We start from the raw sequence: 18,391 nt of genomic DNA on the forward strand, positions 1-18,391 counted from the left end.
TTGGAGCCACTCTCACCTTTATGTATGAAGTAGGAGGTAAAATGAAAAAAAAATTGTTATGATTGATTTATAGAACCAAAGACTTATGATAGATCCTCTTGCACCTGAGTACCAACTCTACTCAAAAGAATTGATACAACCTCACTAGTATCAAAATATAACAGTAATTCTTCTATAATTTGTCTATGAGTCAAAGGAGACTGAGGAGATTTGACATATTGTCAGACACTCCACCAAGCTTCTGCAGGTGCACTGTGGAAAATTTTACTGGCTGGTTGCATCACATCCTGGAACACGGAGGCTGCAGAAGGTAGCAAACAAAGATAGTCAGGCCCATTACAGGTTCTGACCTTCCATTCATTGCAGATATCTTTGTGAGGCGCTGCCTCAAGAAGGCATCCAATATCATAAAGGATTCCCATCACCCTTGGTCACAATCTCTTCTCACTGTTAAATTTGCACTTTCTTATTGGAAAACCACAGTCAGTACGAATTGGAAATGACATCTCCTTCTCACTGATCATCAACACTGGCGCACGCACCCCAAGAATGCATGCTTAGCCCACTGCTCTACTCGTTATACACCCATAACTGCGTGGCCAGGCAAATTTCCAAAGCCATCTACAAGTTTGCCGATTACACCACAGTTATCGGCAAAATCACAAACTGCAATAAGGAAGCGAACAGGAGGGAGTTAGATCACATCTTTGAATGGTGTAACGACAACAACCTTGCACTCAACATCAGCAAAACCAAGGAGATAATTGTGGACTTCAGGAGGAAGTCTGGGGAACACAACCCAGCCCTCATCAAGGGCTCAGTAGTGGAGAGGATCAAGAACTTCAAATTCCAGAGTGTCAACATCTTCAAGGGTCGTCCTGGAGCCTCCATTTTGATCCAATTACAAAGAAGGCTTGCCAGCGGCTATATTTTGTGAGGTGTCTGAGGAGATTTGGTATGTCACAAAGACTCTCATAAACTTCTACAGGTGTACTGTGGAGAGCATTCTGGCTGGTTGCACCTCTTGCCTGGTATGAAGGTGCCAACTCTCAGGTCAAGAATAAACCCTAACCCTAACCCTAACCCTAACTTGGCCTGTGACATCACAGGCACCAGACATCACTCCATCGAGGACATTTACATGAGGTGGTGTCTAGGGGTGAAGTGCTAATTTTTTAGGCGCCGGACTCACCACAAGCAGTGACAAGGAGGTGCTGGAGCCACCCCATGAGGTGCCTGGAGCTGCCCTGAGGTGCAGGAGTGGTGGTCCAGTGAGATCCAGCAGCACTGCACTCCTAGTGGTGTCTTAAAAAAGCAGCTTCTATCCTCAGACCCCCACCACCCAGGCCACGCCCTCTTCACTCTGCTACCATTGACGAAAAGGTACAGGAGCCTACAGACGAGCACTCAATGACACAAGGGCAGTTTCTTCCCCACTGCCATCAGATTCCTGAATAATCAATGAACCAAATGCACTGCCTTATCTTTTATGCACTATTCTTGTTATTATTATTTTATTTTATTTTTTTATAGTAATGTCATAAGATGGTTATAATATGTATGTTTGCACTGTGATATTGCTGCAAAACATTGAATTTCATGACTTGTTCATGACAGTAAATCCTGATTCTGATTCTGAAAAGTACAGAAGCCTGAAAATCAGCACCTCTTAGTTCAAGAACTGTTTCTTTCTCACAGCTCTCAATACTGGGCTACTGCAAATTAATTTTTGCACCAGGATTATTGTGAATCTTTATTATGTATTTATTGTTTCTTTTAATTTAATTCAATTAGCTTACTATTCTAGTTTTTTTCTGTGCAAGTGCCTGTTCAGCTGCAGCAATAAGAATTTTGGGCATAAAGTATATACATTTACACTGTGTATGACAATAAACATTATCATTAACATTAATGCTATTGGCCTAAGATCAATCTGAGTGACTCATCTGTCCTCTTAGATAGCTGGAAGAGATCCCCTTACTCCATTTAAACTCAGAGCACATTCAAAGAGCAACATTAAAAGCAGATGATTAATCTTTCATTGAACTTGTTGGACACAAACGTCTGCCATATTTTCTCTCAACCACAACTATACAATAAAAGTAATTTTTTGGTAGAATACTTTTGGGTCTAAGTGAAGATGGAGGTTCTTTCATATTTTGTTTGGTAAAGTGCACTGTGGTAATTATGAAGTAATGGGAATAAAACAGTTAATTAGCCAACATGCGCCATTTTTCCTTCGTACTTACTCAGGTTTAGTCTTGTTAGTAACACAGTTCAAATTAACTTAAAATAACTGCTCTTACATGTTGTTGTGGCCGGCAGCCAAGAAAGGAAATGGATACAACTGCCTCTAAGATTTACTGTTCTCCATCAACTTCAAAAGCAAAATGAATGGAAAGAAATACAGGCTATAATTTTTGTCTGATATGTCACCTGGCTCAACAGGAAAACAATTCACTTTCTTGTATGGGAAGGGGAGAGGAGATTTCGTCAGTAAGAAAATCTGGATTGCAATTGCTGACCTTCAACTTTCCATCCATCATTGCCAAAGATTAAGTGGAGGTTTAGTCCATCTAGATCACACATGTCAAACTCTGGCCCGCAGGCCAAATTTGGCCCGCGATATAATTATATTTGGCCCGCAAGATCATATTAAATATATATTAGAGTTGGCCCGCTGGCCGCCGCGCCAGTATAGCGCATGCACACTGAAGGTGAAAATGAAGACGCCGGAGGTGTGGAGGGATGTCAGAGTCCCGAATCCCGGGGATCGGAGCGCCGCACTCAGCCCGCCCGGCTCCCGGACATACAGACGCGGCTGGAGTTGGGGACCATCTTCGCTAGGTCTGCACTTCAGCGGCGACGCCAGACCGAACGTCTCGTTGGCGATGCCTTCCCCCTCGCTCCATGCGTGGCGGACCCTGCCTCCCGCTCCTTTTGTTGGAGACGAGACCGGCGCCGTGAGATCGCAGTTTAATCCCTCTCCAACCATGGGAGGGTGGGAGCAACGCACTCTTCTCAGCCAATTCCTCCACCGCCCCGGGCGCCGGCGTTTCAACAGGGGGTTCGGGTGCCTTCGTCAGGCGACTGACCTGTTGGTCCAAGGCAAGGGGAGAGCGTACAAACTCCACACAGACAGCACCTGAACTCGGGTGAATGTGGAGCTGCGACCCCACATTCCACATCAGGACTGTGTGTAAGATTGGGATCAGTGAGACATTAGCTTATTTTGTTCCTGTGATTTAAGCCTTTCTTGGGGTGGGGGTGGGGGGGTCCTTCTCTGAACACTTGCCTAACAATTAACCTAATCAGATGTGGAGTTACCACAATACAACAGTTCTCAACCTTTTTCTTTCCACTCGTGTCCCTGTGCCATTGGGGCTCTGTGATTAGTAAGGGATTGCTTAAGGTGGTCTGTGGGTGGAAAGAAAAAGTTTGAAGACCACTGCTTTAATCATCCCTCATTGACTCGTCATGTGCACGGTTTCAGACGCTAAAGGAAATGGGCCAATGACAATGACAATGAAAGAGTTTATCCAAAACTATTATTAAACATTTATTTTAATAAGAAAAAGTTTAACATTACATATGTTGAAAGAAGAGAAAACATGCAGATGTTGTTGAAAATTTTCAATAAATATTTAGTTCGGCCCTCGACTTAGTCCAAGTTTTTAATTTTGGCCCTCCGTGAATTTGAGTTTGACACCGCTGATCTAGAAGCATAACATACAGAGGGGAAATGGTGAAAGAGCAAAAGCTTATATTTATCACACAAATAATATATTTGCTTGATTATGGGGTGGCAACGGTTAGTGCAGCGGTTAGTACAATGCTATTACAGTGCCAGTGACCCGTGTTCAAATCCGGAGTGGTCTGTCAGGAGTTTGTAATTCTCCCTGTGTCTGCGTGGGAATTCTTCAGGGTGCTCCAGAGTCTCCCCCCCCCCCCACCTTCAAAATGTACAGAGTTGTTGGTTAATTGGGTGTAATTGGGTGCCACGGGCTCAGGCTGGAGATTGTACATCTAATTTTGAAAAATTAGAGATATTTGCTAAAAATTTCATTCCACAAAGTTTATCAGTATGTTATTCCATAATTAAAACATTTATTCTATGGATATAAGAACTGAAAGGGCCTTCTGTTCAACATTTCTCTTTTTAGCAGCTTTAAAAAGAGATGACTAAGTTATCATTTCTGAAACACTAATAGGCACAAAATGTGTGCCAGATTTGCCTGCAACTGCAACTATCCATTGGCAATACTTTAAAAGTAATTTATTGGTAGTAGAATAGATTGTCTGAAGATAAGAAAGGCACTCTGCAAATGATGGTTTGCAGATAATGTTGGACCTCAGCATTATTTCAGATAGTAAATAAAACTATGCCAATTATGAAGTAATTAGAATTGAAGTCAGATATTGAAACAAATTTGTGAAACAGTTCTTTACCTTCAAATCTTTCTTATAGAGATGATAAATGAATTAAAATAATCCACTATCTTAATGCCAGCATGCAAAATTATGGCTAAGATTGCTTATATTTCCAAGTTATTTAAAAAATTCTGTTCATACTATGTGGCAAATGCCCAGCAGAGTGCAGTACACAGTAAGAAGATTGTTCCACACAGCCATTTTTTAAAAAAATAACGTCCATGCAATTTTAGAAGACTATCTTAGAAGAAAATCTATAAAGTCTTACTGCATAGCTTCAAGGATGAATGATTCAGTTCTGATCCTGTCAGAGACATGACAATAACGACTGAAACAAAGTTAGCTTCTCTCGTGAGAGTGTTGCATTATAGGAAAGTATGCTTTATGCATTCTCTGACTGTCAGGGCCCACCAAAATAAATCCCTTGGAAGAAGAATGGTGACCAGGGTGTGGCATATGCATCATTATCTGTGTGTTTTACTGAGAAATATTTTCAAACTAGCAGTACTTTTGGTGTGCTCTTTGTATATTGTTTGCACCAGTGTCACCTTGACAAAGTCTGTGGTGATCAACAAATGTACAATGCTTCAATCTGGTGTTTAACCTTTTTTTGATGAAAACCCAACAGGGCTATAGTTATATAACCATATACAGAGCAGGCCAGTTTGGCCCTACTAGTCCATGCCGGAACAAATCCCCACCCTCCTCGTCCTACTGAATAGCACCTGGTCCATACCCCTCCAATCCTCTCCCCTCCATGTAATTATCCAGTCTTTCCTTAAATGTAAATAACGTCCTTGCTTCAACCACCTCTCCCGGAAGCAAATTCCACATCCCAACCACCCTTTGCGTGAAGAAATTTCCCCTCATGTTCCCCTTATAATTTTCCCCCTGCAGTCTCAAACCATGGCCTCTGGTTTGAATATCCCCCGCTCTTAATTGAAAAAGCCTATCCACGTTGACTCTCTCAGTCCCTTTTAAAATCTTGAACACCTCCATCAAATCCCTCCTCATTCTTCTACGCTCCAGAGAAAAAAGCCCCAGGCTGCTCAACATTTCTCTGTAACTCAAACCCTGACATCCTGTCAACATTCTCATGAACCTTCTCTGCACTCTCTCTATTTTGTTTATATCCTTCCTATAATTTGGTGACCAAAACTGCACACAGTATTCCAAATTTGGCCTCACCAATGCTTTGCACAATTTCATCATAACATCCCAACTCTTGAATTCAATACTCCGATTTATGAAGGCCAACATTCCAAATGCCTTCTTCACCACTTTATCTACCGAGTATCAACTTTGAGAGTACTATTTACCATAACTCCTAAATCCCTTTGTTGCTCGCACTCCTCAATTGTCTACCATTCAATGTATATGACCTATTTAGATTTGCCTTTCCAAAATGCAACACTTCACACTTATCCATATTAAATTTCATCAGCCATTTCTCAGCCCACTCCTCTAGCTTTCCTATATCTCTTTTTAAGCTACGGTAATCTTCATCACTGTCCACAATACCACAAATCTTTGTATCATCTGCAAACTTACTTATCCAATTCACCACCCCTTCTTCCAGATCGTTAATATATATAAAAAACAATAGTGGACCCAGGACCCTGAGGAACTCCATTAGTCACCGGCCTTCAATTTAACAAACAATTTTCTACCAGTACTCTCTGACACCTCCCATCCAACCATTGCTGAATCCATTTCACTACCTCCTTATTTAGACCTAATGCCTTCACCTTGCAAAAAGTGCAAGTTCCCTTGCAAAAATCTGTATTCCACCACAAGACAATGCAGAGATGCATGCTTTCCTTTATATTATAGAGGTATGCAAAAGATTACTTTGTCCTAAGCCTTTTAACATCCTTCAATGTTAGCAACATTCCACCAAATGGATTTGTGGAAAAGGCCTGATGGAAGAAATATTCAAATCAGTTAATGATGAACTTTGATCCATAATATGTTATTTGGATATCTTTGGCGTTGAATGGAGAAGTGTAAGCAATTTGGAGGTGATGTGCAGAACTTTTTCTACCTTTTCATATAAACAATAATAAGAGAGCACAGAAACAGGCCCTTCAGCCCAAATGCCAATGTTTTTGTCCATTTACACTAATCCCATTTACCTGCATTAGGACCATATCTTTCTAAGGCTTGTGTCTAACTAAATGCCTGTTAAACAGAGCAAATGTATCTGTTTCCACAATTTCCTCTAGCAGCAAGTTGCAGATCTTAAACTCTCTATGTATAAACACTTGTCCTTCAGATTCCCTTTAGAACTCCTTTCTCTTATTTTAAACTTCTTGATACACACACCCTGGACCTCTTATTACCCTATCTAACATAGAAACATAGAAACATAGAAGATAGGAGCAGGAGTAGGTCATTCGATCCCTCGAGCCTGCTCCGCCATTCAACGAGATCATGGCTGATCTTAAAGTTCAGTACCTCGTCCCTGCCTTCTCTCCGTAACCTTTAATACCCTTATACTGAAGAAATATATCTAATTCCCTCTTAAATATATTTAATGAACTTGCCTCTACTGCCCTCTGTGGCAATGAATTCCACAGAGTCACCACCCTCTGGGTATAGAAATTCCTCCTCATCTCGGTCCTAAATGGTTTGCCTATTATCCTCAAACCATGGCCCAGGGTTCTGGATTTTCCCATCATTGGAAACATCCCATCTGCGTCCATTCTGTCCAGTCCTGCCAGAATTTTATAGGTCTCTATGAGATCCCCTCTCAATCTTCTAAACTCCAGCGAGTACAATCCCAATTTGCACAATCTTTCCTCATAAGTCATTCCAGACATTCCAGGTATCAGCCTGGTGAATCGCCTCTGCACTCCCTCCATTGCAAGAACATCCTTCCTTAGATAAGGTGACCAAAACTGCACACAATACTCCAGGTGGGGTCTCAACAAGGCCCTGTACAGCTGCAGTAAGGTATCCTTGTTCCTATACTCAAACCCTCTTGATATGAAGGCCAACATACCATTTGCCTTTTTAACCACCTGCTGTACCTGCATGCTCGCCTTCAGAGACTGGTGTACAAGTACCCCTAGGTCTCTCTGCACTTCCCCATCTCTTAATCTATTGCCATTCAAATAGTAATCTGCCCTCCGGTTTGTATTACCAAAGTGGATAACCTCACATTTATCCACATCTAAGCCTCTTATAAAGTTATATTCCTCTGCCAGGTCACTCTACAGCTTCCTTCAAATCAGGGAAAACAAGCCCAACCTGTCCAATCTCGGTACATAACGAATGCCCTCCAATCCAGGTAACATTCAATGAATCTCCTCTCCAATGTAATAACATCCTTCCAATGGTGTCACAACCAGAACTACACACTATACTCAAAGTGTAGCTTAGCTAGTGGGTGGTAAAGTTGCACCCACAATGGCCCAACTCTGATATTCTTAGGAAGACAAACATATCACATGCCTTCTTCACCATCTCAGGAAATATAAGCAATTTGTATTGTATCTTCCAGGAAACTAGGGACTGGGATCTCTAGGCCTTTCTGTTCGTCCACATTCCTTAGCACCCTACCAGTTATTGAATGTGTCCTATCTTGATATGTCTTTCCAAAATGCAACACATTGCATTTTTAGAGATTAAATTTCATCTGCCAATGTTACCCCCAACTTTCCATCAAACCATAGAACACCACAGCACAGAAGCAGGTCATTCGGCCTATCTAGTCTGTGCCAAATAATTGTTCTGCCTGTTCCAAACTGGACTCTAGCCCTCCATTCCCCTCCCATCCATTACCAATCCAAATTTTTCTTTAATGTAAAAATAAAGCCCTCATTCACCACATCAGATGACAATTCATTCCACACTCTCCACTCACGGTGTGAAGTTGCCCCCAATGTTCCCTTTCAACATTTAAATTCTTAAACCCATGTCTTTGAGTTATTGTCTCACCGAACTTTAGTGGAAAAATCCTGCTTGCATTTACTCAATCTATACCCTCATAATTTTGTAGACCTCCATCTGATCTACCGTAAATAGGTGTGTATAATGCATTTTTGAGGGGGAAAATTTTTACCCCCGTGTATAATACAACCCCTCTCCCCCCTCGCCTGCCTGATTCGTGCTGGCGTCTCTCCCCCTCGCCCGCCCGAGTCACACTGGCGGTCTCTCTCCCCCCCTTGCCCACCCGATTCGCACTGCCATCTCTCCCCCCGCCCCCTAGTCGCGCTGGCATCAATGTAGGCAGCTGCTGATAATCTTACTTATCCTTAAACCTGGCAGAAAAAAAATGTTAAAATAATAACCTCATGTATAACAATGTTATGTTAACCATGTAGGAACATTTGATTATTCATTTTCAAAACTAGTGAATGGAGATTGGTTTTCTTCAGTGAGACTTATGAATCAGGCAATCCAAATATTTAAAAAACATACATTTGCAAGATTATTGCATCAATGCACGAGACAGCAAATGTTTTATTCAATATTTAATATTGAAAAATGTCAGATATTTGCTTTGCATTCATCTTTCTATGTCCACTAGTTTATTTGAACCCAGTAAGTTCATGTTAGCTCCTTGAATGGGTTTCCATCAGTCCCTTTCCCCCACTGTAGCATGCAAATTATTAACCCCTCCAATGCCTTTTTAATGCCTTGACTGACTTTGTCTCCACCACCTGTACAAGTAGTAAATACCAAATCATAATCGGTCTCCTGGAGACTTTCTTCCCATTACTCTCAACCTGTGCTCCCTGGATCCAAAACCATCAACAAATGTGAACAGCTTCCCTCAATTAACTCTAGGTAGACCTGACCTGTTCTTGTGCACCACTGTTAAAATCTCCTCTCAAAGTTCTTAATTGCAACAGAATAATCACAGCCTCACCAATCTAATCTAACAGCATCTAATAGCCTGAATATACCTGGAATTGTCTCAACTCAGAAGCCAAGCAGGTACAGGAGTGGTCAACACTTGGAAGGGAGATTACCTAGGAACACCAGGTGGACAAAGTGGTGACTCTCTGTCTGCCTTAAGGTAGACAAAGGTTAAAGTAGATCACGTAGGTTACATTCTAAATGTAGTATTACGTGACAATAATGGCACCTTTACCTTTACCAAAATCTCTCATCTCTAGAACTATCTAGAACTATCCTCATAAATCCTCTCCAGAACTTGCATTCACTCCTTAAAACGTGGTGATATGAAGAGAATACAACACTCCAAGTTAGATGTAATCTACATTAAACGAGGTTAAAGCATAACATCATTGCTTTGTACTCTATGTCTCTATTTATGAATCACTGGCTCCCAAATGCTTTAACTGTTCTCTCAACACACCATGGGACTACCAAAAATTTACACCTTTGTCCCTCTAAATCCCAAGCTCCTGTGAACCATGTAGAAACCTGCATTTAGCTTGCATTGTCATTTTTGTTCTTTCTATCACACTTTTTAAACTTAAATTTAGAAATACAGTACGACAACAGGTCCTTCTGGGCCACGAGCCCATGCAGCCCAAATTCCCCAATTAACCCCTGTACATTCTGAAGAGTGGGAGGAAACTAGAGCACCCAGAGGAAACCCACGCAGACATGGAGAGAATGTACAAACTCCTTATAGACAGCTCCAGATTCAAACCCAGCTCGCTGGTGCTGTAATAGTGTCGCGCTAACTGCTATGCTAACCGTCATCTATCTCATCTGTACAATTTACCAAACCTAAAATTACAATAGAGTCATGCAGAACAAATATAAGTCTTTTGGCTCATTATGCCTGTGCCGAAAATCAGCAATCCACACTAACCCCATCCAAAGAACTTTATTCAATATCACATCTGAGGTATTGAAATCCACTGATAAATACCAGGCTTGTTAAGATCCACAAACTCATTACAGCCTCAGGTTAAGATAGCAGACTATTGCCCTATGCAGTCTGATAAATAATGCTTTTAACTATCTGGTGATGAAGTGTGCTGCCAATTTATTGTTGGATATATTTGAATGTAAACATTTCATTGGCAAAATTGCAAGCAAAAAACAGATTTTTATTTTTTAAATATTCTGAAAACTATGCTTCTCTAGAGAGTAAAACAAACTGTATTTGAATCCTGAAACGACCAGGATTTTACTTTTCAAATGGTCTAAAGGTCTACAATAAAATGGCTATGTTTACCAAGGTGGCAGAAAGATATAATACTAATCTTGCCTTGTGTGGAAAAAAAATGGTTGACGTTCTCACTCTGATCCTTAACCAGCAGTTTCTACTGGGTTCAATGATGAGGATTGTTTAGGGAGTCTAAAAGCCAATTAGCTTAATTGGATCATCTACAAAGAATGCCCATGACGGGAAGTTATGGGTGGCTATACCAGTGGTATAAACATGCCTGATGAAGAATCCACACTTGCATTTTTAAAAATTATATCTGTTCATTCACTGCCACCAAAGAAGAGTGGTAACTGCGGCTCATCTCTAATTTCAATCTAATAATTTTAGTCTTTTTTAAACTTAAAAATTTAATTCTAATTTTAATCTAAATAATTTTAAAAATCTACTGAGAATGTGCAAGAGTATAGGTACAAAACAGACGGATACTGAGAAACATGCAAGTTTTTTTGTTTTCAGTAGAAAATATTGCACTGGAAGAATTTTTCATTTTGTAATGTTGGGATGAGCTTTGTGGTAGATTCACATTTTCAGATTATCTGTATCCATAGTAACCTAGTAAATATTTTACTGCAGCATTATACAGCTTCTCCCTTTTCCTCTTTTTCAGTGATACAGAATTATCATGAGCTGTAGTGCTGCACTGCACAATTGGTCCATAAGCTTAACACTGTGTGATTAATTCAAAAGCTCCACACTGTTTGATTGGTTGACTTTCACTCTATGTGACTTGTCTAACAGCACGATAAACTTTGATTGGTGTAAGAGCACTGCATTGTATTATTAGTCAAGGTGCAATGTACTATTTGATTGGTCTAAGAGTTCTGCACTATATGACAGATTTAAGAGTCTTGCTTCCCCACATGACCAATTGTTAAAAATAACTACCTGACTGCTGTATTCCATTAAAATATTTCCTCCAAGCAATGACTGAGGAATTATGATAATCAAGGAAAAAAAAATTAAAAGCTTGTCTGGAGGCCATTTGCAGTCATAGATGCAAGATGAATATTCTAGTTATTAAACATCACCAAATTATTCCAGCAGTGTTCAAATTTTAATCACCATTTTTCTTCTGCCTTCTCTTAAATTTGCAAATATGAAATATGGAAAAGAAGAAGACCCCACAAACCCATTTAGAATCAAAAGATTCTACTTTCAGAGCAGAACTGCTTTTTAAATTAATGTAACATTGTGCTCTCATGATCACCTAGTAACATGTAATATGACTTGTTCATTGACAACCATTCTGCTGTTTGACGATGATCGATTAGGGTTCAGAAAATCATTTTATTATAATTCTGTTATCATCCATTCAGACAATTGACGCCGTATTTTCAGCAATGTTAATTTACAGCAGGGTAAATTTTTTTGTCATCACTTTTGAAGTCGAATTTAAAATTCTAAGAGCTGACTGCAGTGCTTTTCTATACCATATATAATTGGGCAAGGTTATTGAAGACTAAATTAGTTTGTGGGAAAGAGAGAGTAGAGCGAGAGAAAGGGGAAGAGAGTGAGGGGAGCAGAGAGACAGACAGACAGACAAATATTTTCCTACACTGGAAGATATTGAACATCCGACTCACTCCATATATGACAAAGACTGTATAATCAGCCATCAACAGCAATACTACTTTTTTCCCTCTAAATGGAACAAATGTACTATTTAATGCTTCCAAAAGATCTTTCACATTTGTGTAACTGCATTAATTAAAACTTTTGATGAATATTTCAGTTAAAGAAAAGCCTGACCAGTTAATGCTGTTATCAATATGTAACAGCGCATGTGCTCTAAAATCTGCCAAGAATCTATAGCTTTACAAACAAGCTTTGTGTGTGAGTGTTGCAGTAGAAAGCTCAGCAGTACTTATCAGATGATTGTTACTATGGTTACCACTGACACTCAATGCTGTTGAAAGTTCTACACAGCTGCTTGAATTTATTTTCAGCCACCGGCAACTCATGGGGAGTTGGTTCCGTTCAGCTTATTAACTCAGGTAAAAGCACCTTCAAATCTCATGCCCATGGAACAAAATTTAGATCACGTAGTGGTAATCCATGTGTTATATGATGTTTATTTACATTTTAATTCCCCTGTGAAAGTAATATTTGTATTCTTGAAATGACAACCATGTTCACTAAGTGAAACCATAGATCTATATTTACATCCAAAGATTATTTGCAAAACATAGACAAAATCCCTTTTCCAGCCATCTGGAATGCACATGGTACAACATTCTTCCTCGAAAATGCAATAATTTATCATTCATTAATAAAAAAATGAGTAATTGGGAAGATTTCTGAATACCATTTTATAATGCATACTGCACAATTTCATTGATTGCCTTCAGCATAGTTGGCAGTTGTTTAACTATTGTTCTGGGTTAACCATATAACCGTTTACAGCACGGAAACAGCCCATGCCGGCCCTTCGAGTCCACTTGAACAACTCCACTAGCTCCCTCCTCCTGCTCTCCGCCCATAACCCTCCAACCCCCTCACATCCATGTACACATCCAACCTTCTCTTAAATGACTGAAGGGACCCTGCCGCAACTATCTCTTTTGGAAGATCATTCTATTCTGCCACCACTCTCTGAGTGAAAAAGCATCCTCTAATATTTCTCCTAAAGTTTTGCCCCCTAACCTTTAACTTATGCCCTCTACTTCCAACCTCCCCTGCCCTCAGGGTCTTCTATTAGTGTGGAACTTAATGATGCCAATTAACATTTCCACAGTACAGAAATAAGGAACATTTGTTTTGTCAATAAAAAAAATAAAATGAAGCTATCATGGCGGCGCACTCTCTCATGGTGAACCGGCCCCGCGTGTAACGCCACGTGGCGGGGCAGCCATGGGAAGATGGCGCTGTCAGGGTTTTCTCCCTGCCTCAAGTCTCCTGCCCAGCATGCACCTGGGGCAGCGATTATGATGTCACAATCCACGAGGTGTCTGAGCTCATGATGCCCTTAAAAGGCCGCGGGCTGAATTTGAATAAAAACGGTCATTAACGACTTTCAATGTGGTGGCTGAGTCTTTCTTGGCTGTGTCCAGCCCGACACTATATTTATTTAATAATTTTCTTCACAGAAATAACTTAGATTTAAAAGTAGATAAATAAATGTGCAGTTTACCTTTGGTAAATCAGTAACAGCAATATAACTGGCTCCTGGGAAGTAGGTGCCACCCTCCTCTTCATTTTGTACCATCACTGGAGACTATAAATAGGGGAAAGAAATCAGATTAGAACCACACTTGTTCTCATCCAATATGGAGCAAACAAAAAGGGTTATTTCTGTCCACTTCTCTCCTTCATTTTCGTGAAGAAGATTGTTACTTACATGCTCATTCATAACCACATTTCCATTATCCCACAAGGGACAGGTTTGCAGACTTCCCATGGAGAAGAAAATATGCAGATCTCTAAGACCAATACATATCCATCGATGGATATGACAACTTCCATGTCAAAACAAATATTACTGCAACCTTACAAGGAGAAGATCAATTCGCTTTGGACTTTTTTTTGGCATTTACAGCAGTAAACAGCACAACCATCAACAGTCCCAAACTCCAGCCATAAATCTACCCATACTCCTGACTCCGAGTTTTGCAGGCTCTGGACCTGGACACACATCCAACAGAAACTATCGACACTGACTCTACATGGGACATCGACTCCCAGTGGGACTCTGACCCATGCCTCCAGCCAGATGCTCCAACCATTGCTCAATGCAGCTGTTATGTTCAACTTATTAAAAAATTGGTGATTATGGGACGTGGGGAAATCATCGAATTAACGTGCAAGATTGCTATAATATTACACATGTATAAAGCATCCATGGTGTCTAACAAAAACTAGTTGGCCCAGAAACCTGCTGACAGGATTCAGGAGAAGAGTCTGGAGAAAAGTGTGTTGTTTGCCAACACTCACACTAATACACAGTTCACCTTGCATGTATGTAGATCCACAAACAACAATGATTTAGTGTGAATGTTGAAATCAATCAAATTTCGCTCTCCTCTCCCCCCTCCTATCCTTGTCTGTTTTTGGCCTCAATGGAAAACCAATGGATTGCAGATATGTACAATGCTATATATTTGTTGGGTCCCTATTGAATGGGCTGCCAAGTTTCAGAACATTGGTTTTCATCTGTTAATTTGGTAACTATTTTTCAGAACACCTCTGATTAAGACCTGAGACTCCAATCCCTGTGACTTTAGTTCTCTGCCCAAATTCCACTTTAGCCTCAAGTAAAACATGAAAATCTGTAGACATCACCTTAACCACTGTGTCTACAGATTTTCATGTTTTATTCCTGACTACAGCAAAACTCTGTGAAATTTTTCAAGGGATGCCCACCCTGAAGAAGTTCTCCTTTGCTCTCCGAAGCACCAGTGACAGAGACCTCCCAGTAACCAACCAGTTCAGCTCTGTGTCACACTCCCATACTCATATGTCCAGCCATGGCTTTATGCACTATCCCACCTAGACCACCCGCAAACTAAAGGATCAACACCTGATTTTCTGTCTGGGCACTCTCCAACCAGATGACATTAACATTGACTTTTCCGATTTCTGCTCACCTGCTCTCCTCTTCCCTCCTTCCCTCCCCTTCCAGTTTTACTCCCTCCCTATTCATCCAGCCATCTCTCCTCTCCTTGATTGCTGCTGTCCCCTCCCTCCCTTCTCCACCTCTTACCTCCTGCCTTTGCAACCACGTCTTCCCCCCCCCCCACACTTTTATTCGGATGCCTACCAACATTTTTCCGACCTTTGATGAAGGGCTCAAGCCCGAAACATCGTTTATGTATTTTTATCTTTGCTTATATAAAGGACACTGTTTGACCAGCTGAGTTTCTCCAGCTTTATGCTTTCACTTTCACTTTAGCCTCTCTGTTTCAGCAATGTCCAACATAAATTCAAGGAGCAACATCTCATTTTTAACCAAAAATGTTTGAAATCCTTTGACCTCAATACCAAATTTAACAAATTTGGACAACTCCTTCCCTTTCTCACAGATGTAGCTGCAGCTTCTATCCTTCCTAATTTCCACTGCCTATATTTAAGGTTATTGTCATTTTAACAGTTTTGACCTGTATCCCATCATATCAATATCCTCTCTATCCTTCCCCCTGTATTTTAATACATTCATTTTCTCATTTGTCCAGTTTTTTTTTAAGGATCCTTGACCTGAAATGCTGACTCCGTTTCCTTTCCCACTAATGCTGCATTGATATCCTGAGTATCTCCAATGTTGCTTGTTTTGATTCAGATTTCCGACATCTGCATTTTTGTTCCAATTGCTTTACAACTGGCCAAACATTTTTGGAAGGGCCAATGTAAATGCAATGCATAATATAAATATTCATTTACAAAATTTGACAGAGAAGTAAAACAAAGATATGTCTAAATTCTTCTGCATTAAGAAAGACAAAATGCTATTGCCTCAACAGAGTGAGAAAGACTCTGCTTACATCGGGGACTATTCTGCATTGTGTTTCGATAAGCTTCGCCAGTACAGTTCATACAAAGTATCTTGATTTTTACTGATTTGTGTTTAAGCACATACACTAGTGGATGATTTTAATCAAAAAGAAATGTTTGCATGTACTTTAATCTGACAAGAGTAACCACAACTTTCCATTTCAAACTTAGAGAATTAAATATATTTCATTTAAGCCAATTAATTCAAAATGGTAAATTAGCTGAAATTTATTTAATCCTTTGAAACTGTTCTTCTCACTGAACCTATACCAATACTAACCTCTTGTAGGTTCTGAGGCAAGGTCTCCCAGTGCTATTGCTGGGAAACTGCGGGAAGCCCAATTTCAGTGCACAATCAGAAATACAAGAATGAAAACCTCTCAGAAAATGCTGTGCTTCCATTTCTGTGTCTCAAAAATGATATAGGTTAGCAATCTGACGCTCCTCACAAAAAAAAGTTTTGTACCAAAGATCTAAGGAAAAGGGTTAAATTTGTGGCATTGTCTATAATTCAGCTGCTTTAGTCAGGAGGTGGAGGTGGATGACTGTGTGTGGGCTGCTCATGCAAATCTCGAGTTTTCTGGCATTAATTCTGCTGGATCCCACAACTACACCTCCAAATAAAAGGTATTGAATTTAAGCCATACGGATTGAGTGACAGTAAAAATATAATTTGCAGGCTGTGACTAATGGAGGACCACTACCCTCAGATAATCGTGTCTGTATCAATGATTTGCACAGAAGGAAATAAAGTAAAATCCCCATATTTGCTAATTACTTGAAACTAAAGGGAATGCAATGAGTGATAAAGATGCAAAGAGGCTTCAATGATGTAGGCAATTTAAGTGAGTGGGCTCTTGCAATTGGAGTTCAATGTGAAAATCTGTGAGGTTAAGCACTTCAGTGGAAAAAAGAGAAATATTGAGTCTTTTTTCAAATGGTGACAGATTGGAAAGTGTTAAAATTCAAAAGAAACTGCTTGTCCTTGGACACTAGTCACTGAAAGCTGCAGGTGCAGCAGGCAGTTTGGAAGCTAATGGTGTGTTGGCCTTTACTACAGGAGATCAAAAGTAAAGATTGCTTTCTACAATTTTACAGGGCTTGACAAGACCACATCTGCAGAATTGTGTATGATTTTGGTCTCATTTTAAAAGTGCACTAATTTTTTGCAAAAATTGACTAGATTGATTCCTGAGATGGTGTGCCCATCATACGTGCAGAGATTTAATAGGTTAACCTTTCATTCTTGTGAGCTCAGAGGGAGGGGTGATGATGTATTGATATATCAAAAAAACATTTAGAGAGCTTGGCAGGAAGAAGCTTTGCCAATACCGAAATTCTAGAACTGAGATCACATTTTCAAAGCAAGGATAGATCATAAAGGATTGTAACAGGAGACATTTCTTTACACAAGGGTTAATGAATCTTTGGAATTCTGTTCTAAAGAGTACTATGCAAGCTCAGTCATTCACTGTATTCAAATCAGAGATCAACAGATTTACGTTTTGTTAAATGAATCCAAGAATATGGAAAAAGGGTAGAAAATGGTGTTAATGATAGAACATCAAGTATGATATAAGTGGCCCATTCCTGGTTCTATTGGTTCAAATCTTATGTTCTTACATGATTACAATTTCCATTGTCAGTGCATCAATAACCTGGTTGACCAAGAACTGGTACAAATCAGGCATTGAGCATTGCTGGGACAGGGACAGTATATGTGAACATTTGAACAATCGGAATAGGATTACCAATCAATGAATATTGAACAATTTATCAAAGGTTACCAAGTTTTTTTTCTATTTTGCCTTGCCTTTATCATGGTTCTACAGATTGTTGACTCTTCTGACAGCAGTCCACATAATGCAAAGTTCTCAGACTGGAAGGAATATTTCAGGCAGCTTGCTAAAAATATTTAAATGATTCCATGCTGATCAGGGTGAGCCAGCTACTCCCGTGGGGCCACATTTTCACTGACAACTGTGCTAGGAAGGAATATCAAATCCAACAGCTCTAGGTGAGGAGCAAGTGGCAATGCATGAACGTTTGAAGTCGTTTCGCTTTCAGAGAAGGTCACGCAAAGGCTTAGCAGTTAAAAAATTGAAGAAGAGAATAAATTTTATGTCTCTTGAATACTTATACTTGCTTGAAATGATGGGAATTTTAAAAATCGCATTTAAAAACATAAAATGCCTTAAAATAAACAGAATTCTTATGAATGGTTATTAATATAAAACCATTTTTTTCCCATAGATACTGCTGGACTGGCTGTGGTCTTATTTGACTTCCAATTTCTGTTTTTTTACTGAATTAAAATAC

The 18,391-nt window shown here is 39.9% G+C and overlaps 1 protein-coding gene across 4 annotated transcripts in view; it reads right to left on the minus strand.

Annotated features, from left to right (window-relative positions):
* kiaa0586 (KIAA0586 ortholog) overlaps window positions 1-18,391 on the minus strand; it is a 427,045-nt gene that overhangs the window by 95,128 nt on the left and 313,526 nt on the right. For all 4 annotated transcript variants that reach the window (XM_069916886.1, XM_069916884.1, XM_069916883.1 and 1 more), the window contains one exon: window positions 13,719-13,802. In XM_069916886.1, coding sequence (XP_069772987.1) covers window positions 13,719-13,802 — 84 coding nt within the window. The remainder of the gene's footprint in view (window positions 1-13,718; window positions 13,803-18,391) is intronic.

This window comes from Narcine bancroftii, chromosome 2 (genome assembly GCF_036971445.1).
Source record: "Narcine bancroftii isolate sNarBan1 chromosome 2, sNarBan1.hap1, whole genome shotgun sequence".
NCBI classification, from domain to species: Eukaryota; Metazoa; Chordata; class Chondrichthyes; order Torpediniformes; family Narcinidae; genus Narcine; species Narcine bancroftii.